We start from the raw sequence: 24382 nt of genomic DNA on the forward strand, positions 1-24382 counted from the left end.
GTTCTGTTGTGTCACCCCGAGAAGGTAACAGGTAGAGTGATGGCCCATGCTCTCCGAAGTTCATAGAAAATTCATAGAAAATGGGAACTCAACACACAGAAATTAATCTAAATAGGAATGGGGAGCCGTGTAGTGACACGACTTGCCTGATGGGCGAGCCTCCCATAACCCACTTAGTCAGGGGGGTACCTCTTTGGCCGACTGGTAAAGGAGTGGTTCTCCCGTTACGCTGGTCGTGGGTTCGATCTCCGGCGCCGGCGAACCTTTCCTTGTCTGGATTAATTTCTCGTGTGTTTCGTTACACGCAGAGGCCGTGTGTGTGAGTGTAGTAAAGTAAAAATTCTGGTATTTCAACAGTACAGTCTATAGAATGTTACAGTATATTTTAGATCATACAAGAACATGTAGCAAAAATATATGCGAGTTGGCAACACTTCCCGCCTGGCGTCTGGCCGTGCCCCGGGGGGCGCGGACGGCTCGCCTTGCTCCCCACCCCCCTGCTCGCTCCTCCCGGAGCCTTTTAGAGGCACATGGACGCCGGGGGAAGCTTCCAGCACAACAATAGTTTAGCTTTTTGGATGCCATTAATTAATGAATGTTTACATCGGTATCTCAGTTAGCGAGATCGCTAACGCTCCATGGATCTAGGCCTATAGGTCTGCCAAACAGGTCTCTATAGGTCTGCCTACAGGTCTCTATAGGTCTGCCTACAGGTCTGCCGGCAGGTCTGTAGGTCTGCCCACAGGTCTGCCTACAGGTCTACAGGTCTCTATACGTCTCTACAGGTCTCTAGGTCTGCCTACAGGTCTATAGGTCTGCCTACAGGTCTCTATAGGTCTGCCTACAGATCTCTAGGTCTGCCTACAGGTCTATAGGTCTGCCTACAGGTCTCTACAGGTCTGCCTACAGGTCTCTACAGGTCTGCCTACAGGTCTATAGGTCTGCCTACAGGTCTGCCTGCAGGTCTCTATAGGTCTGCCTACAGGTCTATAGGTCTGCCTACAAGTCCATATACAGGTCTGCCTACAAGTCTCTACAGGTCAATAGGTCTGCCTACAGGTCTATAGGTCTGCCTACAAGTATATAGGTCTGCCTATAGGTCTCTATAGGTCTGCCTACAGGTCTATAGGTCTCCCAAACAGGTCTCTATAGGTCTGCCTACAGGTCTCTATAGTTCTGCCTACAGGTCTCTATAGGTCTGTCTACAGGTTTCTATAGGCCTGCCTTCATGTCTCTACAGGTCTGTTTGCCTACAGGTGTCTCTGCTGCTCTTCCTGCAGGTGTCTGCTGGTCTGCCTACAGGTTTGACTGCCAGTTTACCTGCAGGTCTGTGTAAATGTCTAGACTAGAGGTCTGTCTGCCTGTAGGTTTATTTGGTATTTGGTCTGTCCTCTATATTATTTCATAAAAAAAAATAAACCTACAGTAATGGTAGTGGCTCAAGGGAAAGACCATGATGCACTGATCATGTGAAAGGAAGACAGTTTGAGTGGACAAAAGAGAAAGTCATTTTCAGTTGGAGAGGAGTCTTGATACTGCCCTCTTGAAAGAGGTCAAGTCTGAGCGGTGGCTGAGTGGTCAGCGTATTGGCGTGGTGAGCCTGTGGACCTGGCCCCCACCAAAACACACTAATTTTTCAAACCATCACCGAGTGGTAGAAGTTTACCCACATGCTGCCAGATCTTCAATCAACCCTAACTTCAGTGACTTTGTTCAAGCGAAGCACTGGGAGACAGAATGGGCCAAGCAAGAGGCATATATCACGGCAGCCACTATATAGAAAATTCGCCTTTGCCACTAATGGGCTGGGGTCGCCCAAGACCCCTCACGACAGCCTACCACCACAATAGGCAACACTTAAAAAAAAAACATAATAAAATAATAAATAATAATAAAAAAAGGGGGGGGGGGGAGCAGGAGGATATACAGATAAAAGAAGGGTTTTTCAGAGTTTCCAGCTAAGGGGATGAAGGAATAAAGATGCTGGTTAGCTCTTGCATGGGGGAAATCTGATTTTTTTAATATGTTCCTCTCTGTTTAGCATGGTAACATTTTTCCTGACTCTGCAACCTTCTTTAATGACTTTGCAACCTTTATTGAATTTGCAACCTCCTTTTTTGACTTTACAATCTTCTTTATCAACTTTGCAACTTCTTGTCAAATTTGTGCCCTCCACCTTTGAATTTTCTGTCTCCTTATTTGACTTCCTAACCATTTTTCCTTCACCTTTATTTTTTACTTTTCACCCTTGCAACCTCACAGTCTCCTTTATGACACAGGATGAGAACACGCAGAACCACATAATGTTAAGAAAAAGAAAAAAAAGATCATCTGAAGTAATGCCCTGAATCCTCCTGGTGAGTGTTACATTACTGTAACCACTCTAGGATCAAAGAATGCAAATTACACAAAATATTTTCTATTCTTCTTATGAAACTTAACAAATATAACATTTTCATAATACAAAAAAATTAGTGTCATGACAGCATTAAGAAAGTGCTGCTAATACATGCCTATCTTTCGGCCACTCCTCTTGACTATTTTGTAGGAGCAGTGAGTAGCGGGCTTTTTTTCATTATTGTTTCCTTTTTTTTTTTGCCCTTGAAGTTTCTTTTACTGAAGAAAAAAAAAAAATAAAAAAAAAAACTCATCCTCTCCAGTGTTGCATCACCTTCATTATATTCCAACAGACCAAGTTGATATTTATACCGTACATAATTCAATATGTTATTCCTTCTTAATATGTTACCAGTCAAGAGATTAGTTATTACTGATAAGAACAATACCTGACAAAGCTATTCAAGTTATCACTTTTATTTAGTATGTATAAAGCCTTGAACGCACGACCACTCACCACCGTCACCGTCAGTGCTTTCCATTTAACCCCCTGACTGCGGATTTTCTACAAGAAGACACCACCAAGCTACAGGAATGGAACAAAAAGTGTCTGCTACAGTTCAATGAAGAAGAATGTAAAGTCATGCACCTTGGAAAGGGATATCTCATGCACCTTGGGAGGGGATATCCAGCATACCAGTATCACATGGGAAACCCTCCACTATCCACTACAGAGGCAGAGAAAGACCTGGCTACCAGTGAAAGCCAAATCCATGCCAATCGCAGCGGATGGGATAAGTGAGACACAATTTCCTGTAGAGAAGCTGAGACGGTAGAGAAATGGCGCCTCCACTTTGTTGCAAACATTACCACTCATGTCCACCCATTTGCCCTTGAAACATGTTGCCATGGGTCTGATTATAGCTCTAATTATATTTGTGTGATATAGATTTGTAGCCTATACATGAAAAATAGTAATAAAATATGCTACAGGAAAAAAAAATAAAAGCTACACATTCAATAACAACAGTATGAAGTCACTGCTATCAGTAAAGAGGCTTCTTCACACCATTAGTTTTTGGTAACAACTGATGGTCAGTTGTCAATAGGCACACCTAACATCACCAAATGAGGGGTACAAACTTGGCATAGGGACTGTTTTTGTGCCTCAAGCAGCAGTGGTGGGCTAAAGAGTACCCTATCCAGATTGTTTGTTTTTATTTATAAATGATCCACGAGACATCCTGAAGTTTAATCAAAGTATGTGCTCAACTTTGTATTCATTCATACACACACTGGTAATATTTCTACGGCATCTGATTCACTTATTAGAGCGAAATTCTATTGTGATAAACAGTCACAAATTCATGTCACTAGTAAAATTGAATGTAGTAATGTAAGTTATTCCTCCATGAAATATACACAAATAGATAAATATGAAAGCTCACGAAGTCACAATAAGTGACATCACCTGCTTTGCGCAGTAAAAATATGCATATTTAAGGTAGCTGATACTCGCAAAATGGTGTGCGCTGCTGCCTCGGCCCACAATTGTCGTATAAAATATGAACGTATTTTCATATTATTGATCTTTTGTTTATTCAATGTTCTGTTCAAGAAAAAGAATACTCATAATTTTAGGTAGTTTTTAGTTATAAGGATTCTTTACAAAATACAATTATAACATTACCACCTATAAGTTAGGAAACTTACTGAATCCTGGATCGGCTATGGTGATGTTAGGAGCCCCTATTTGTCAACTTGTCAATAGCTACCAGCCACAGAAAATGTACAAACCGACAAAATAAAGCCCTGTGTACTGTCAATGTAGCTATGAATCATGGGAGCAATTCATTGGTTCATCAGCCAAACTTTTCCATGACTTACATAAGGCATTCATCAGTAATGAAGGGGTTAATGGTCAAGTGAATAGTAAGGTAACTTTTATTATAACTAACTGAACAACAGAGAACTGAATTTTAAGCTCTAACCTAATAGAGCATTTTGGGATCTTTGCACTCACATAAAGATGGAAAGCAGGTTTGGAAAATACTTACCATTGAGCCAAAGAGATGATTTAGTGTAATTATAATTAAAGAAATCTTAAATCTTGACATTTCAATAGCTCTTTTTGAGTGAGGCTTTTATTACAAAAAAATCACTCAAAGTCAACAGTAACTCAAAATCAATTCTTTAGAATACATATTATGAAAATATAGTCTATGTATCTGTGAGCACACCAAGATGATGAACAACCATACACTCTTGCATTTAAATGAGCTCACTGTCCACCATTATTTCATTTACAAAGTACAAAGAAAGCTTTACTTTTACCCTAGGTACATGCCTACCACCACTTTGAATTATGCCCTTGCTTATTGTTATTGGTTCATTTGCCTCCCCCGTGCATGCTGGAGCCCCTGGTAGTAGCCAGTGTGGTAGCCGGTCATGTACCAGCTCATGAGCATGGTGTGCAGCGCCTCCGAGGACTGGGGATCCCCACCGGCATCCAGGGTGAGGGCTGGGGGAGGCGGCAGCAAGGGAAGGTGTGGCTGAAAGATTAAGAACATATAATGAAAAACTGTACAAAAAAAGTTGTGTAACTCAACAAAACTTCCCTATAGACATAATGTAACACACAAAAGCAATACTATTACAGTAAGGGTCAAAGTTTTAACAGTTTCCCACAGCAGGCAGGAAGGGGACGTCCTGGCCCAGGACTGTAGTGAAGGTCTGAACTAGTGCTTCAGTGAACTTGTCACTTGTAATATATCCTTCTGGATTCATTTTATTAAGTGTCTAATTATTAAAGGAATTTCTTTCCTAATAAAGTATATTCTGCTGATATTAAACTAAATATGCAAATTTTATATCCCTCATGGAGTCTGCTAACTAAATATTTCAGCTTTTGCAGCAAGATGAAGGATAACTTGTAATGGTAATGCACACAGTTCATAACAGCAACTTATTCAGCAAAGAGTGCACCCAGCCCACCATTGCCAGATTGTCGTACTCAGAGCCTTGTATTAACCGGTTTCTGAGCCATAGCTATTGCCAAAAACACCAGTAATTAACCATTTTAATGGTAACTGTATATGAAAGCAGTTATTGGGGTCGAGGAGGCAGTTTTTAGGTCGGAAATCAGCAAACATAGGAGGCTGAGTACGACAATCTGGCAACGTTGACCCAGCCTTGATGAGGGCCTGAGGAACTCACCGGGGGGATGCCCAGGCCAACAGTGGGATGGTTTGGAGGAGGCATCTGAAGAGAGAAAGTTCACATCATGTGTGTGAGTCCACAACCACAGCTCATCTCCATATCAGGGAGAAATTGGATGATACACCTAATCATTAAAGCATTCACTACTTGATATTAGTATAAATTTCCTTTTCTATGTGAAGGGCCATCTAAACTTTGGACTGTTTTGGGCACTGGTGGGTACTTGCTGCCCACTGATGGCAAAGATGACTCTTCATAGTAACATTAATTATTCCTCTAATAATGCCACTATAAACCACCTGCCTCCATCACTGAGAAGGCTCTATAATGAGCTACAAAGGCTATTCACTGAAAAAATAAATAATATATATAAACTTTCATAAGTCATTCAAATAGTTCATATAGTTTGATTATTTCAGGGGCACAGCATGTAAAACTGCCATTGCCTTACCCTGACTTTTACAGGAAAACATGTTACTCAGATGTGGATCAGTCATGCTTGAAAAAATAAGAAAGCTTTTTCCACAAGAGTTTAGAAATCACAGATTTTTGCCAAAACATTGGGAAGTTGACTTCTCGTGGGAATTGACTTTTACACATGCATAAATATTACTCAATTGAATGGGTATATTTAATCAAATGGTCCCAAAATCAGTGACTCTCTGAACAAAGCTCTTTATCTTTGTTCCTTTCAGAATACATGCACCAGACTGAAGGGACATTGCATACAATGGCCCATCATCTCACCGCGCCACGAAGGGAGTTTCTCTTAGGTGGCAGCCGCTGCCTCTTATTGTTCCTCTCACAGTCAGTGTCGGATTGTTGGTCACTCTCAGCCACTGAGCTGCACTGGTCCATCTGAAAACACACATTTGAATGACAATGACTAAGTGTACCTATGCAGCAAGATATCTTTGAATGAATACTTTACAGCTCTGTCCTTCCACATCACAAGGGACACTCATCCTCATGCACCTGACGGATCTACTTTGATCTTATATGCAGATATCCTCTGCCACATCCTCTCTTTATTCTCTCCAAGTGGCTAATCCTGAGTTAGACAATGCTTGATTCCCTTGCATCTAGCCCCCATGGTAGATTTTCTGATGCATTCTTGCTGGATCAAGTAAGGCAAACTTCCCTGCTCATATAAAATGTAAAAGACTGAGCCCAGCACCCGGCCACATCTGATACAGAGCTTCGGTGACCGGTCTGACCTGACCTTCCCATAAACTCCACCCAGTAATTCCTACCAGGTGTTCTCTTAAGCCCTCATGATTGCCTATTCGGAAGTTGGACACCTGCTATTTGTCAGTCTTGATGTTTGCTTCCCACTTTAAATTAAACCTAATTTCTTAAATTACCCAACTCCCCTTCAGCTTTAACCTCACCAACTGTGTTACCATTGTCACACAACACTGAGGCTGGTGTTCTCAGATGATTCTGCCTCTCACATCAACTATTTCCAAAGGCCAAAAAGGAGGTCAATTGGGTTCTAATGAGTTTTGTTAGATTTCTGGTACAGAAGAAGGGTCAAACTACCACCAGGGTCATGAAACTATGAATGAAAATGCTCAAAACTCCTACAAAAGCTTTGTCAAATCTGTATGCTTGGGCACCAAAATGTTTAAGAATGTGGACCTAAGTCTAAAATATTATTATCTCTTGTTGGCTCAGTAACCATTGCTTTAGAAAGTTATCTTGCACTACCTCAAGACTTGTTCTGATTGTGGGTCACCCACAGTTAACCCAGGCAATATCATCATGACTGAACTCACCCACAACACATAAATTACCATACCTGGAGGCCTTGTTTTTTTCCTGAAATAAGGTGGAGGTATAAAGTAGGAGGGGACAGAACAGACATTACTATCAGTAGCCTTGGAAATCTGTATTCTGGTAGGAAGAGAAGGTGAGGGTAAGGAGAAGGAGACATATAGTTCCACAGAATGAAAATTAGGGTGAAGACTGTGAATGTTGCAGAGGTTGACGAGGAAAAAGCTGGAAGAGCTATCAAGACCTCTTTTGGTCAGTACCATAAGTGGGATCTGACCTGGAGGCACTAATGGTCCCCTCCCTAGAAGGGGACTCCAAAGATTGATATTATTATGCACCATGATAAATTTAGATGAATTTTGAGGATATGGTGTGTGTGCTGTGTGTATGTAGTGTGGTGTGGAATGTAAAAGAATGTCTTTTGAAAGCATGCTGCATTGAGGTAGGAAGCCTCAAAATTATCCACATCTGCATGTCAGGCCCTTGTTATTCAAGTATTATCCACATTACAAGACAAAGCTGTCTTTTCCACCTGAGAAAGACATACGTCTGCCAGTGACCCTCTGCACAACCACCTTGTGCTACTCGTCAAAGCAATTGCAGAAACATTCACAGGTGAGGTATTCCTATGCAGTAAAGCAATTTACAGCAAGGAATATTGCCTCAAAACATGTCAAGAGTAGGACTGCTATGAATAAGTTAGTACTGTATAGTGGTATATGAATGAAGTGTGTAGAGAATTTGTTGCTATAGAAAGTCTCAAATATATGAACGTTTGCTTATATATCCTTTTGGGTTAGTATGTGTAAAAGAAATAAGGATAATATATATATATATATATATATATATATATATATATATATATATATATATATATATATATATATATATATATATATAGATATAGATATAGATATAGATATAGATATAGATATCGTTTAAAGTCCGTTTTCACTCTTCCTGAACGGTTGGACGCTTTATGGCTCTCCTCCATTCTACTCTGTCTTCTGCCCGATGCTCATCCAATCCCATCAATGCCAAGTCTTCCTGTATACACCTTCTTCACGTTTTCCTATGTCTACTACCTGGTCTCCTTCCTTCCACCTCCAATCTCTCCAAAACTCCCAGCAATGTATCCTCCCCTGCTCTATTTACATGTCCAAACCATCGGAGTCCTTCCCTTCTGAGCACTGTTTCCAGGTCCTCTACTCTACATCTGTTAGTCACATCTGCACTGGACACCCTGTCTTGCCACCTGATCCCTGCCATATACCTCAGCATTCTGCGATCACTTGCTCTAAATACATCCATCAATTTTCTAGTTAGAGCCCATGTTTCTGCTCCATACAACATCACTGATCTAATACACGCTTGGTACACCCCTGCTCTGCTCTTTAGAGGGATGCTACAATTCACGAGCAGACTAGCCACCTCCCTCCACTTTAACCACCCTGCCGACACTCTTGCTCTCATTGTCCTCTCCACTCCTGCCTCACAGTCCAGAACATCTCCCAAATAACAGAAATGTTCTACCTCATCCAGCTTTCCTCCATTCACCTCTAGTTCATCCCTCTCAGTTTCTTGTCCTTGCTGTCTCCTTACACAAGCTGGGCATGTAAAATTCTGCACTCCTCTTACATTTCTGAGGCCTGAGCATCTAAGGTGGCACCACTGCCTGCAACATGTGCACAAGACTGAATACAGTACCCTCCAGAGTTTCGCGCTGCTTTGACTTTTACGGGTCATGTCTACCTACCGCCGGTGTCACGCACGATTCCTTAAGGCGGTGTCACACTGGCTGTTTTCCTCCAACCGTTGGGGCTACTGGCAACCGCAGTTGCCCGTGCGCCCAACAGAGAGCGAGTTGTCGGTTGTCCATACGGATGGAAAATGGTTGGGTATACGAGCAACCGCGCGGCTGTATGTAAACAAACAGATGACGGCAGCGGCTGCGGAGTGAGGAGCAGTGGAAAATGGCCAACCAAGAAACTTGTAAAGTAGACTGGCAGAGCTGCTTTGTTTACTATTTAACCGATACAGGGCGACTGCTTTGTTTACGTTGCGAATGTGGACAACCGACCTCGGCTGTGTGTGACGCACACCTGGAAAAGTTGGAGTTGCTGGTTGCCCCTATCGCCAATGCGATTGGAGGTAAAAGGCCCAGTGTGACACCAGCAGCTTAAAGGCGCAGTTACACAAGCTAGTTTCTCGGGAATTTCCCAATGAAATTATCTCCCGACAATTTTCTGCCTTAAATTTATCCACAAGTTTGGTCACACAGAGGACTGTTGCATTCTGGGATATATCGGCTGAAGACCAAAACAAACAATGGATCCAGACATAGCAGAGTTTGCTTTGTGGTGTTTGCTGAAGAAAAAGAAAAAAATGAAAAGAAAGCATTTGTTGGTTCGTGAGTGGTTAGCTCGGAGACAAAAGGAGAGTGCGTTACAGCTTGCTACCATTAAATGCTACGAGAATTTAGCAGTGAGGACACAGACATGATGAGGCAGTGGCTACACTTGGACAAGACTCAAGTCCAAGACCTGCTCGGCCTGGTTACTTCAAGCTTACCGACCTCACGAGAAAATAACCGACATGCTGGTGACTGAGTTTCTGACAAGAATTTCGATGAGTTTCTCGTGAAATGCAGCCGATTTTGAATCTCTATACAAAATTCTCGAGAAACTAGCGGTTGGGTGACCGTGTTCACACGTGCTGGTTCGAAATTCACAGAGGTGCATGTTAGTGGACTGCGGTAAAAGCTACAAACAAATGATTTGACTATAAACATTGACTCAAGATTAACAAAGCTTTCGTTCTGGCATAGTTGGAGGCCGCTGATTGGGTGAGCGCTGTCGATGACGTCATCGAACTCGGCGAGTCACAAGAGTGTTTTCAGAGCTGTCAACCAATCGTAAGGCAGCCAGCCGCCTTCAGCGGTGGTTTCAAAACAACCCGTTCTCTCTTCACATTTTCTTCCTTCTCACACAGTACGTATTTTGAGATAACAATGGAGTAAAATGGGGAAAAAAGTCAGCTTCTCCACGGGCCGGAACAAATAAGTGCTTTTTCAGTGTTTTCAATACCACGAGTTTCGCGATCCACGAGTTTAGCGCTATACCTGCGGAATATATATATATATATATATATATATATATATATATATATATATATATATATATATATATATATATATATATATATATATATATATATATATATATATATATATATATATTTGTTCTGTACTTGCAAGTAAGAAAGCACGCTCACCTGGTTGGCGGAACCAGGCGGATCTATCAAGAAGCTGTCAAAGGGGTGTCCGCCATATTGGTTGAGTCAGGTCAGGTGGCCTGCCTCACTCTGACCTTCCCAGTAGTTAATCCCCATGCCACCTCTACCTATTCCTACCTCAATGGCATGCTGAGCTACTCTCTAGTGTTAATGAGACAATAGGGAAATTGGAAGTGAGGACAAGGGAGGGTCTTTGAAAGGCTTGCAGGACACCCTCGCCCTCCGTATATTATATTATCATAACATTAAAATAATTATAATTTTCCTCAATTGCCCCAAAACATTCCTTAGCATATCTAGTAAGACTTCACTCTTTCAAACAGCCTCTCACTAAGTTTATAAATCTTCAATGATTTCCACATTGAATTCTAATTGATTTTGTCATGCATTGTCCAAGTTCATAAATTAGGCAGACAACTTCCTCTCTTTTACATATAATAGGAAATTTCAAACACTTTCATTATACTTTCCAAGGTTCATCAAACTCACTAATTACGTTTTATCTTGAGTATCTGCTTGATCGTTTGACACAGTGAATGATCAGATTCCCTTTATAAAAATAAACTTCCTGATTTCAGGGCACATTTTTCAGCCTATTCCAGATCCTAGCATCAAAAAGACGGTGCCCGAGACAGAACATTCCCTGCCACAGGCACAGCCACAGTTGCCTTACCTCGGACAGGGCATCACAGGCCGCTGCCTCCTGCTGTCTGCGCCGTGCTGTTTCACCCTTGCTTTTCTGAAGGGCACTGAGAGGCAGCTCCTCCTCGTTGTTGTAGCCAAGGTAGCGCACAATGCAGCGGGCGGTGTGGGGGTTGATGGTGGTGATGGCGGCCTCATACCATTCCTCATCCACGGTGTAGCATGCCCGGCAGTAGTCTCCCGTGTGCCACTGTCAACAATGGCAAGCAGTACTGTCAACAATGGCATACTACAGTCATTGTTTTCAGAGGGCAGAGTGGCATTTAAAATACATACCATATTTCAGCATTCCTGGTGGTATGTAGTAAATGCTGGGGCTCTTTTCTACTTTTAATATCTTTATTGCCTCCTTTATCTCTCCATTCTCTATCTCCCCATGCTAGATATGAGCACCCTACATTGATCTTTACTCGTGGACTGGCTTCTGCTCTCCCTCCCCCACACATCATGGATCAAAAAGACCTCTTCCACACTTCCTACAAATAGCTAGAAATAGTTGGAAACATTTCATCGATCATCAAACTTCATAAAAGATTATGGGAAAATCTGATCTTTCATCCCTCTGACTCCTTCCTAAGTCTCTTCCTCTCAGTCTTGCCTTTCCTTCACTGGGGCACATGCACATACCCACACATACATTAAAACACCTATCCTGCCAATAAGTGATTCCATACATTCACCCCCAGGGTGCCAGCGCCGTTTATTTACAGCGGCAATTTAGAAAAATCGCTGTGGCCTTATTTTGACTGAGAAGCTTTCCATATTTTGACAGGACACTTTTCATACGTTTACCCCTCCCAGTCACTGATCTTCACCCCCCCACCAAGCCTCTAGGGATCCCGAGGGTACAGATCCCTTTCCTGACCTGACCGCAATGCAGGGAGGATGTCTCGCCGCGCAAAGCATAATTTGTGGACGCCCAACTTTGCTCGTGCCCTTGATGAGGCCCCTAGTGACTTCACGGATAGTGATGCGAGTGACTCTGAGTCTGACAGTGACCTTGGTAAAGATTATATATATAGTGATAGATAGAGTGTTATCTACTTCCAGTTACTTATTTTTATGATATCTGTTGAAAAAACAACAACTTATGCACGTTTACAATGAAATATTTTTGTGCAGCAAAACACAAAACCTCCGATTTTGCGTGCAGTAGTTCGGATTGTAGGCTTGCAAAATCCCTCATATCACGTGTCGGACCTCTATGCACTCCAACCTCCTGCAACCCATGCCATTAGCCTTCTTAGTGCCATATAACAACCTTTAATGGATCTCTGAAGTTTCATAGACGAGCTCCCTGGGGCGAGTAAGTCTACGGGATGTAACACTCCAAATATCGGAAAAGTTTACAGCGCCTAGAAATCATGGAAATTATAAGTGGTGAGTAGTAAAATGTATCAATTATGTGTTGTCTAACCATTCTGAACACTTTTCCGCAAAAAAAAAAAAATAAATAAATAAATAAATATATAAAAAAATAAAAAAAATCCAAATTTGCTTGGCAATAGGGGAAGTTTTTTTGCGATAAATGCTTGGCACCCAGGGGATTAACCCCTTGGATGTAGATTCCCTACAAGAAGACATCACCACCACCACTGGAGTGGAGCAAAAAGTGGCTGCTACAGTTCAATTAAGAAAAATGTAAAGTCATGCACCTTGAGAGGTGAAATCCAGCATACCAGTACCACATGGGAAACACTCCACTATCCACCACAGAGGCTGAAAAAGACCTGGGAGTATATGTTACCAGGTTACCAGTGAAGGCGAAATCCGTGCCAATCGCAGCGGACAGGTTAAAAAAAGAAAGAAAAAAATAATAATATGGCAAGTGAAGTTTACTATTTAAGTGTTATCTGAAGCACATATGTAAGTAGTTCCATAAGATTGTTGCTCTCTCTCTCTCTCTCTCTCTCTCTCTCTCTCCTTCCATTTTTTCTTTTTTTCTTTGTTTTCCTCTTTCTCTTTTTATATACTCCCTTTTTTTTCCCTTTATTTTTCAATCTCTCTCTCTCTCTCTCTCTCTCTCTCTCTCTCTCTCTCTCTCTCTCAGTTCTACTCACATTGGTTCCCTTTTTGCTCTTCTTCTTTTTCTTTCTGTTGGTGTTGCGGGTGCCTTGCTGCTGGCCCTGACCTCCTCCTCTTGCATGGCTGGCCTCAGACTGCTCACTCTCGGTGTTGGCGGCAGAGTTACGCTGAGCCAGCTTCAGGGCCACCTGGGCCATGGCTTCATCATACTGCTGGATCAGTAGTGTGTCATCCCATATTTCCTCATGTGTCAGTTCATCCTGGGAAAAAGGAAATTTTGGCCATAATATGAAGTTCATGGAAGCAAATGTTGTAAAGGAAGCATTATAAAACTAGATGGTGGTTAAGGGCAAGTTGCAGAAGGAATGATGACAAAAGCATTATGTTTGGAGACGTGCAGCGGTGGAGGGGATGTTGCCTTGTACGATCTATAACCAGGAAACAAAGAGTTATATATAGAAAATGTCTCTCATATAGAAGATGGACTTGTTTGGTGGCTCTCCTCTGTGATATAATTTTTTCATGTAAGTGGTTGTGCACACTCTGAGTGAGGTCGTGTAAAGGGTTTGGGAAATATGCTGAATGTTTCCATGCAGAGGTGGTCAAAGGAGTGAGTGATGAGGTCCACTACTATACTGTTTGTGTCCTGGACTATTTCAATTATGTGACTAGAAGATCTGAAGTTGTTGGTAAGCCAGAAGAGGAGCCAGTAGCTGAGTGTTCAAGTCTTACTCACTCCTACAAGTTGACAATTTTCAGCCATTGCAAAGTGGCCAAAAGACAACCCACATGCTACCCTAATGACAACTTATCAAGATCAAGTGGAGCTCCAGGGGCAGCGTGAGTCAACCAAGAATGGCTCCAATATGAAATACTTACCCACATCACTAATGAGCTGGGGCCGACCACCAGGCCCCACCAAGAATGCCAAAAGATATATACGTATACACCTGTCCCTCTGTATTCAGCAGGGTTAAGAGACATGGCATTAGAAGTCAATATTTTTACCCATTTTCTTTATGTAAACCTAATGTTTGTTCCAATAAGATTCAGTAGCTTGTGTATGTACTCCTGTCCTCCTATCCACAGTCAACAGAATGTTTAACACTTTAGTGAATGTAATCAACACCTTGAAGACCAAAGTACATTAGGCTACCTCACTCTCACCCCACATGAAGATCAGTGACCTCAAGTGTTGCAAATCTTCATGTGATCCCACAGTTTATTACTTTGGGCTACTCTGCCACCCACAGAGAGACTTGAAGAATAGTTTAGACATGAATGACAACAGAGGAGTAGTTTGTAAGGTAAGAACTGATACATGGGTACTTCAATACAAGCAGCCAAAATCAATTCTGGACACTTACTATGAATGGCAACCTAACTGTTCAAATCTCAGAAAAAAGCAATTTGTGACAGATATGATGATCAGAGGGATGAATAGCATATTAGCCCCTGGACTGTGGATTTCCTACAAGTAGACATTACCAAGCTGCAGGAATGGAACAAAAAGTGGCTGCTACAATTCAGTGAGGAAAAATGTAGTCATGTACCTTGGGAGGGGATATCCAGCATATCAGTACCACATGGGAAACACTCCACTATTCACCACAGAGGCAGAGAAAGACCTGGGACTATATGTTACCAGGCTACCAGCGAAAGCCAAATCCATGCCAGTCACAGCGGATGGGTTAAAGTCAATCAGAAAAGTAGGTCAACCACCATAATGATGATGATTCACCAGAAAAAAGGTTCATTGGCCTTAAGAGATAGGTGTATTGATTACATATTGAGGTAAAGTTTTGGGCACATGCTTTAGCCTGCATGGCCTTGGTGTTCATCTCTGTCACATATGGGTGTAATTGTGGAATACCAAAAAAATGTTTGTTTGTCATAGTGGAATGCGTATTAGCCCTTAGACGGCGATGGAACTCTATATAGAGTCTTTAGACGGTCCAAAATTCAGTCTGTCAGTTTTGTGAGGCAGAAATATAACAACACTTCCAGACTGCCATAGAATCTATATAGAAACAACAGTTAAAACATCCATTATGTGGCATAACTATATTTATGCTACAGTCCTAAGGTCAGCAGTGGCTATGTATAGACCATTCATTTTTTTGGGGGGGGAGCTACTCTTCACATACTGCTGCCGTCTAAGGGTTAACTACATATCAACCCCTAGAGGACGCAAAATAATTAAGGGGTGACCATTAAAAAAAAAAAAATAAATAAATAAATAAATAAAAAACCTGCCGTTATTCAAGTATATTATTCCTAAAAGTAATGTGATGCTTGTAAATTGTGAGTGATGGATGTTCAGTGTGTGGGATTTTTTTTTTTTACAACAAAGGAGACAGCTCAAGGGCACAAAAACGAAAACAATAATAAAAAAAAGCCCGCTACTCACTGCTCCCAAAAAAGAATCAAAAGAGGTGGCCGAAAGAAAGGTCAATTTCGGGAGGAGAGGTGTCTTGATACCCTCCTTTTGAAAGAGTTCAAGTCGTAGGCAGGAGGAAATACAGATGAAGGAAGATTGTTCCAGAGTTTACCAGTGTGAGGGATGAAAGAGTGAAGATGCTGGTTAACTCTTGCATAAGGGGTTTGGACAGTATAGGGTTGAGCATGAGTAGAAAGTCGTGTGCAGTGGGGCCGCGGGAGGGGGGGAGGCATGCAATTAGCAAGTTCAGAAGAGCAGTCAGCGTGGAAATATCGAGAGAAGATAGAAAGAGAGGGAACATTGCGGTGGAATTTAAGAGGTAGAAAACTATCAGTAGGAGGAGGAGAGCTGATGAGATGAAGAGCCTTAGACTCCACTCTGTCCAGAAGAGCTGTGTGAGTGGAGCCTCCCCACATGTGAGATGCATACTCCATACGAGGGCGGACAAGGCCCCTGTATATGGATAGCAACTGTGCAGGGGAGAAGAACTGACAGAGACGATACAGAACGCCCAACCTTGAGGAAGCTGATTTAGTGAGAGAGGAGATATGAAGTTTCCAGTTGAGATTTTGAGTTAAGGATAGACCGAGGATGTTTAGTGTTGAAGACGGTGATAGCTGAGTGTTGTCGAAGAATAGGGGATAGGTGTTTGGAAGATTGTGTCGAGTTGATAGGTGGAGAAATTGAGTTTTTGAGGCATTGAAGGACACAAGGTTCCTTCTGCCCCAATCAGAAATGATAGCAAGGTCTGAGGTTAAGCGTTCTGCAGCCTCCAGTCTGGAGTCATGTACTTCCTGTTGAGAGGGTCTTCTGTTGAAAAAAGTTGAATAATGCAGAGTGGAGTCGTCGGCGTATGAGTGGACAGGACAGTTTGTTATGGAAAGAAGATCATTGATGAATAACAGGAAGAGAGTGGGTGATAGGACAGAGCCCTGTGGAATGCCACTGTTGATAGGTTTAGGGGAAGAGCAGTGACCGTCTACCACCACAGAGATAGAATGATAGAATAATCGTTGGATATTTAATTGTGATACTATTATGAAAATATTAGACATGAAAACTGAACTAATGGTTTTATGTGATATTATTCGTGAAAGAAATTAAGACACTCACTCACTCACTACGATGTTTGAGAATAAGTGAATCGAAGACTATTATTGAGGCTAACGTTGTAATTGTTGACGGCCCTTGAGAGCGCTGCATCAGCGGCGGAGCAGGGCCTGAAACCTCATCGATGGTAAACGGTAAACATCACATTCGGCACTGCTACACTCTTCCACACCTCTCTCAGCACATCATACTTACATGCCCTCATTCTCACCACACTTCCCAGATGGCCCACCCATTGATTCACTTATCTTCCCATTCTTTGACCTTCCACATCCATTCGGAACTTCGGACTCATCCATACACCCAGGTACTTGTATTCATCTGCTAGCCATAGCTCTGTGTCTCCTAGCCTCCAAGTCCTATTTCTCTCATCTTCTACCCAATTCACAATCATTATCTGACTTTTCTCATTGCTAAATTTCACTCCAAAATCTCTCCCATACTCATTCACAACATCTAAAAGTTCCTGAAGTTCCTCCGCTAACTCACTAATAACTACCGCGTCATCTGCATACAGAAGCACACTTACCATGACAGTGTCAGGGAATGGACTGCCCCTGCGGTGAGAGAGAGAGAGAGAGAGAGAGAGAGAGAGAGAGAGAGAGAGAGAGAGAGAGAGAGAGAGAGAGAGAGAGAGAGAGAGAAAATGTGGGGAAATGATAATGAAAATGACAGGTAATGAGAATGATAATGAGACAGAGGGAATAAGAATGAGAGAGAATGAGAAAGAGAGATAATGAGAATTAAAAGAATAAGAATGAGAGAATGAGAATTAACTTTGTCAGGCAAACGAGTCCCCGTGGGTTGAATTGACTCGGTAACTTGCCCAGGTTTACACTCTTATTTTACATGTTTTGCAAAATAACTAGTATGTGTTCATTGTACTTCTGAGCAGGGGTGTGGATTTGGAGTTAAAATTTTCCGACTCTGGGAAATTTTAAAGTTGTGACTCCGACTCCGGTCCCCATGCCCCTCCCCCCCTATTGCATTTTTTTTCTTTTTTTAGGTGCTGGCTGTAGCGGCGGTAGGCTCTCTTGAGGTCCTTTTTTTTACATGTATTTACATCCAAATTACGTGTACTCTACGTAGACAACACCTAGATAATGTAAAAGAAAAAACTTCACAACTACATTACACAATAAATGATTATGTTAAGGAGTCGGAGTCGGGGGTATTTTTACCAACTTCGACTCCGGCCAAAAGTAGCCGACTCCACCGATTCCGACTCCGACTCCACACCCCTGCTTCTGAGAGTACCCAAAGACCTCTACATTCCAGTAATGTGACCTGTTTGAGTGTAAAAGACATGGGAAATGAATTACTGGTGATTTCCTTGAAATTTCCACCAAGGAATCATTTGCATTCTTTTCTGTCGCTCTTTTTCAAACTCGGTTTTCTCGCCTCCTATATAATATCATTTTGTCTTACTGACAAAACGTTATGCTGCCATCCCCACCTCTGTGGGTGCTACCAAAGGCAGAGCAAGCCGGCATGAAGGTAAAATGTTGAGGTGTGTGGGTGCCGCACGTTCAGCCAGCCGGGCAATGTTATGGGCCAAGGCCAAGACTGCTTCATTCCTATGACGTCATGTCCTCTCCTTGTATTCTTCCTCCAAGAGCAGCAGTGTAAACACCCTCCCAGGCTCTGATTGGAGGGACAGATGAATGCATCGTGTTGGGGCAGCGGCGTGCCAGCCGGAGGAATGTGGAGTGGCAAAATTTTGAACACTACCTTCCTCCGCTGCTTGTGTGATATTGACAGCATGACACCATGCCAGACTTGTTTGACTTCTCCTTTATTGCATGAAGAAAATATCTGACAAGAGGCCCCACTGATGCATTCCTATTAACCACGGATTGAGTGTTGGAGGATATGTCTCTTAGTTTGCCATCAATAATCATTATAACGACATGAATAATGTACAGTACTCAGATTTTTTCATGTAAACATAATAGTGGCCATTACAACTCTGATAATTTGCTAGTTTGGTACAGAAAAATGCCAAGTAAGCCTCGCTGGACCCCAGCTTTGATCATTCACATGGTAAAATGTTTATTTCTGGGGATTTTAATATTTGGATGGATGATGTACATAATCAGCGTAGGAGTGATTTTATTGCTCCGTTAGATTCTTTACATTATATAAATAAAGTAAATGATGTAACCTCTCGCTCTGGCCACATGCTTGACCTTGTGCTCTGTGATCCCATGGGTGTTAGCGTCAATCAGTTAGACACTGAGCCAGATTTTACTATATCTCCTTATCATAAGTTAATTACATATACTGTGGATGTGAGCAGAGACTTGAAAACGAAGAAAACTATCACTTTTAGACTTAAGAGTTGCTATGACCCTAAAGCATTAATTGATAATGTACTTAACAAATTAACAACTGAAATCCAGAAAAGTTGTCCCCATGAGGATAGCAACAATGTGACAATGGATGGTTGTCTAGTTTGTCTGGTTCACCTTTATAATACTGTACTACAGACTGAATATAACAACATGTGTCCAGTAGTCACTAAAGACATTAAAGTGAGGGAAAACACACCCTGGTTTCATACTGAGATTAAGAATGCCATCAAAACTAGAAAACTTAAGGAAAAGCGGTGGCGTAGTTTGCGTACGGAAGATTCCCGCAGTGGTTATGTTAGTGCTAGGAATACTGTGAATAGATTATAGACAAAGAAAGTGTACTTATTATAGAGAGAAGATTATTGAAGATGTTCAGACACTAAACGGCTGTATTCAATCTTAAACACGCTAACAGGTAATAGGAGCAACACTAGAAGGCTTCCAGATGGCTATACTGATGCTGATCTAGCAAATAGATTTCTAAACTTCTTTGATGAGAAGATTAAAAAAATTGTTGGTAACTTTCAGGGAGGTTTGGTGATGAAATCGAATTATTTGCCTGATATCCCCTGTGTTGGCTTGTCATCTTTTCATGATATTAGTATTGAGAAGTTACATGACTTAATGAAAACTATTAAGGTAACGTACTGTGTGAACGATCTGATGCCCCTATCTGATATAGCTAGTGAGGGAGGCTTCTATGAGCTCTTAAAATTTATTTTATGCATTATAAATTCAAGTATCCAGCAGTGTGTTTTCCTCAGAGTGAAAAGCTGGGAATTGTCAGGCCCACCTTGAAAAGTAAATTTGATCCTCAAAGCCTTTCTTCATATAGACCTGTCTCTAACCTTTCATTTTTGTCTAAGATAGTGGAGAATGTAGTTTTAGATCAATTATTGGGATATTTATCGACTATCCATGCCTTACCTGATAAGCAGTCTGCCTATAGGAAGTTATATTCTACAGAATCTGCTCTGTGTAGTGTAACAAATGATGTTCTTGTGTGGTTGGATCAGGGAAAATTTGGTGTACTAATATTACTTGACTTGAGTGCTGCTTTTGATACTGTTGTCCATGAATTGTTACTTGAGGACCTTAAGGCATTAGGTGTGACACATAGGGCACTTGAGTATTTAAAAAGTTATTTGGGAAATAGAAATTACTGTGTACAAGTGGGTGGCTCACTATCTGAGCATCGGCCACTTAGAAGAGGTGTTCCTCAGGGTAGTGTCTTAGGACCTATACTTTTTTGTATTTATACTATTGAGCTTTCATATTTACTAAGTGAGCATGGCGTTACCTTTAATCTTTTTGCTGATGACACTCAGGTTTACTTGGCTGGTAATAATATTGAGGATGCTGAAAATAGTCTACCTAGGGTAATGGTTGAGCTTAAAAAATGGATGGATGGGAAGCATTTGAAATTAAATGAAGATAAAACTGAGTGTATGATTATTGGAAACAAAGGGATCATAAGAAGAATGAATGAGTTTCAGAGTTTGACTGTGAATGGTAAAACTATTGATGTAGCTAATAAGGTAAAGGACTTAGGTGTTATTATAGATAAACATTTAACTTTCAATGATCAAATTAATGAGATTGTAAGGCTTGGTAGGTTTAATTTACAGAATATAGCTTTTATAAGAAGATATTTAGATGAAAAGTCCCTAAGGATGCTTATACACAACTATGTCATTACTAGATTAGATTACTGTAATTCTTTGTATTATAAATTATCTAGTTATCAGTTAAGAAAAATGCAGCTCATAATGAACAAGTCAGCGAGATTGATAAAAAGGCTGTCACCCTATGATAGAGTGACCCCCTCACTGATTGATTTGCACTGGTTGCCTGTTAGGGCAAGAATTGTATTCAAAATATGTGTCTCAACGTATCAGGCAATCATGATAGGTAAACCTGAATACCTCAGACAGTTGTTACGGCCAGTCAGATTAGGAACAAATGTGGTTTTAAGACATGTGTCAGATGAACATAGGCTGCATGAGCCTCGCTATAACACAGACATTGGGCTTAGAGCTTTTAGTAATTGTGCACCTAGGTTATTTAGTAAATTACCAAAAAATGTTAAAGATAGTGTTAATGTAGTTGTATTTAAAAAAAAGGCTGAAGACCTATTTATTTACTGATGCTTATGATATGGAAACTATGCGTATCATAGATAACTATGCCTTATTATTTGATTTTTTCCCAGTTTTTTGTATTATGTTATAAACGTGCGTTTCTGTGGTGTGTTAGTTTGTTTTGTTTTCATTGTTTGTGGTGTGTTGTTATATAATTGCTGGGCGAAGAAATGCCAGTCATTCTGATTTAGTATTACTAAATTTATCGCATGATCTCATTAGATATTTATATACATTCTATATATACATTTTTTTTTACAACAAAGGAGACAGCTAAAGGGCACAAAAAAAAAAGCCCGCTACTCGCTGCTCCTAAAAAAGAATCAAAAGAGGTGGCCGAAAGAGAGGTCAATTTCAAGAGGAGAGGTGTTCTGATACCCTCCTCTTGAAAGAGTTCAAGTCGTAGGCAGGAGGAAATACAGATGAAGGAAGATTGTTCCAGAGTTTACCAACGTGAGGGATGAAAGAGTGAAGATGCTGGTTAACTCTTGCATAAGGGGTTTGGACAGTATAGGGATGAGCATGAGTAGAAAGTCGTGTGCAGTGGGGCCGCGGGAGGGGGGGAGGCATGCAGTCAGCAAGTTCAGAAGAGCAGTCAGCGTGGAAATATCGATAGAAGATAGAAAGAGAGGCAACATCGCGACGGAATTTAAGAGGTAGAAGACTATCAGTAGGAGGAGGAGAGCTGATGAGACGAAAAGCCTTAGACTCCACTCTTGTCCAGAAGAGCTGTGTGAGTGGAGCCCCCTGTATATGGATAGTAACTGTGCGGGGGAGAAGAACTGGCGGAGACGATAAAGAACGCCCAACCTCGAGGAAGCTGATTTAGCGAGAGAGGAGATGTGAAGTTTCCAGTTGAGATTTTGAGTTAAGGATAGACCGAGGATGTTTAGTGTTGAAGATGGTGATAGCTGAGTGTTGTCGAAGAATAGGGGATAGGTGTTTGGAAGATTGTGTCGAGTTGATAGGTGGAGAAATTGAGTTTTTGAGGCATTGAAGGACACAAGGTTCCTTCTGCCCCAATCAGAAATGATACCAAGGTCTGAGGTTAAGCGTTCTGCAGCCTCCAGTCTGGAGTCATGTACTTCCTGTTGAAATGGTCTTCTATTGAAAGAAGTTGAATAATGCAGAGTGGAGTTGTCGGCGTATGAGTGGACAGGACAGTTTGTTATGGAAAGAAGATCAAAGATGAATAACAGGAAGAGAGTGGGTGACAGGACAGAGCCCTGTGGAACACCACTGTTGATAGGTTTAGGGGAAGAACAGTGACCGTCTACCACCGCAGAGATAGAACAGCCGGAAAGGAAACTGGAGATAAAAGAACAGAATGAGGGATAGAATCCGAGAGAGGGCAGTTTAGAAAGCAAAGACTTGTGCCAGACTCTATCAAAGGCTTTCGATATGTCTAGTGCAACAGAGAAAGTTTCACCAAAACGGCTAAGAGAGGATGAGCAAGAGTCAGTTAAGAGAGCAAGAAGATCGCCAGTAGAACGCCCTTTACGGAACCCATACTGGCAATCAGATAGAAGGTTAGAAGTGGAAAGGTGCTTTTGAATCTTCCGGTTAAGGATTGATTCAAAAGCTATAGATAGACATGAAAGTAAAGCTATAGGGCAGTAGTTTGAGGGATTGGAAGTCACCCTTCTTAGGCACAGGCTGTACAAAGGCATACTTCCAGCAGGAAGGAAAGGTAGATGTTGATAGGCAGAGACGAAAGAGTTTGACCAGGCAGGGTGTCAGCACGGAAGCACAGTTTTAAAGACAATAGGAGGCACTCCATCAGGTCCATAAGCCTTCTGAGAGTTGAAGCCAGAGAGGGCATAGAAAACATCATTTGGAAGAATCTTAATAACATATTTAGGTATATTTAGTGTAGTATTAAGTGAATAGGATTTACATTTCTAGTATGTAAAGTGACATATTAACTCAAAATGATATATATTTTTAGTGTGTTAAGTGTAGTACTAAGTCAAAAGGATATAATCTTATATTATTTTGTATATGAAAGTAGCCTCAGGTATTTATATTCTTTGTACTTCATATTTATATTTTTGCATTCGTGTAATATTGGCTGAGAGAGAATATTATCATTCCTCTACCACTCTGATAGTGTTGTGATATTCTTGTGTTGTGTGTGTGTGTGTGTGCTTTAGAAATCTATATTGTTTACTGTTTTGCAAGATTGTATTTTATTATTGAATAATACTGGAGACCCTATAGAGCACCTTTGGGTGGAATGGGGCCTGTAAACCCAATAAAGAATAAAGAACGCCGCTGCGCTTAGCTCTGGCAGCGGCTCCAGCAGGGCCACCAGATGGCAGGTCAGTTCAGTGAAATATATACTGAAAAAGGTTCGCTCCTCACAGTGATAAGTGTATTAGCCACAGGCGTGATTCAACCGTAACCCTTGTGTCAGGGGAGGTATGTCGAGGGGAACAGCACATAGACTCACGTGGCCGGCCTGGAACACCACCTGGTCGCCGCTCTCTGACATGCTGGCTTATTTTCCTCTCCCTCAGTGCTTGTTTTGCTTGGGGCCTCGATCTTGATCTTGATATCACAGGTGACTTGGAAATTCTCCCGGGTCAGGCGGCCAGATTATCGTACTCAGAGCATAGTATTTACAGGTTTCTGACGCCTAACTATTGCCAAAAAACATCAGGAACTAACTGTTTTTATTGGTAAATATAAATTAATCTCGTTATTGGGGACCAAGAGACAGTTTTTGGATCGGAAGTCGGTAAATATGAGAGGCTGAGTACAACAATCTGACAACGTAAGTCAGGCCTTTGTAACGGTAGCTTTTGTGAAAAGCAACAAAAACATGCAGAACTGACAGTATCATACGTAACATGGGACACAATACTACTCCCTACATCTTGTACGCCACATTTTTTCCCAGAACAGAAGGAGTGAGTGGTGAGCCTTCGCGCGGGTCGGATGCGCTGCGCCTTGCTCGCTTGTGCGGATCCCACAGGTGATAA

At 41.6% G+C, this 24382-nt stretch overlaps 1 protein-coding gene across 1 annotated transcript; it reads right to left on the reverse strand.

The window, feature by feature from the left end:
* Positions 1-4267: 4267 nt before the first annotated feature.
* LOC126983535 (survival motor neuron protein-like) lies at positions 4268-24001 on the reverse strand. The gene is made up of 6 exons (XM_050836300.1): positions 23851-24001; positions 13389-13613; positions 11300-11518; positions 6304-6414; positions 5554-5598; positions 4268-4889 (listed from the first exon to the last, which is right to left on the reverse strand). Exons 1-6 carry the CDS (start codon positions 23890-23892, stop codon positions 4719-4721), a joined length of 813 nt encoding a protein of 270 aa, XP_050692257.1. The 5' UTR covers positions 23893-24001; the 3' UTR covers positions 4268-4718.
* Between the last annotated feature and the right edge of the window lie 381 nt (positions 24002-24382).

Source organism: Eriocheir sinensis, chromosome 5 (genome assembly GCF_024679095.1).
Source record: "Eriocheir sinensis breed Jianghai 21 chromosome 5, ASM2467909v1, whole genome shotgun sequence".
NCBI lineage: Eukaryota > Metazoa > Arthropoda > Malacostraca > Decapoda > Varunidae > Eriocheir > Eriocheir sinensis.

Bases quoted from the DNA above. Each gene is read 5' to 3' on its own strand.
- LOC126983535 (XM_050836300.1), bottom strand. From the start codon at position 23,892: ATGTCAGAGAGCGGCGACCAGGTGGTGTTCCAGGCCGGCCAC. The intron at 13,614-23,850 runs GTGAGTCTATGT...CCTTTTTCCCAG, and splicing joins TGGTGTTCCAGGCCGGCCAC to GATGAACTGACACATGAGGA. The intron at 5,599-6,303 runs GTGAGATGATGG...TTCTCTCTTCAG, and splicing joins GAAACTCCCTTCGTGGCGCG to ATGCCTCCTCCAAACCATCC.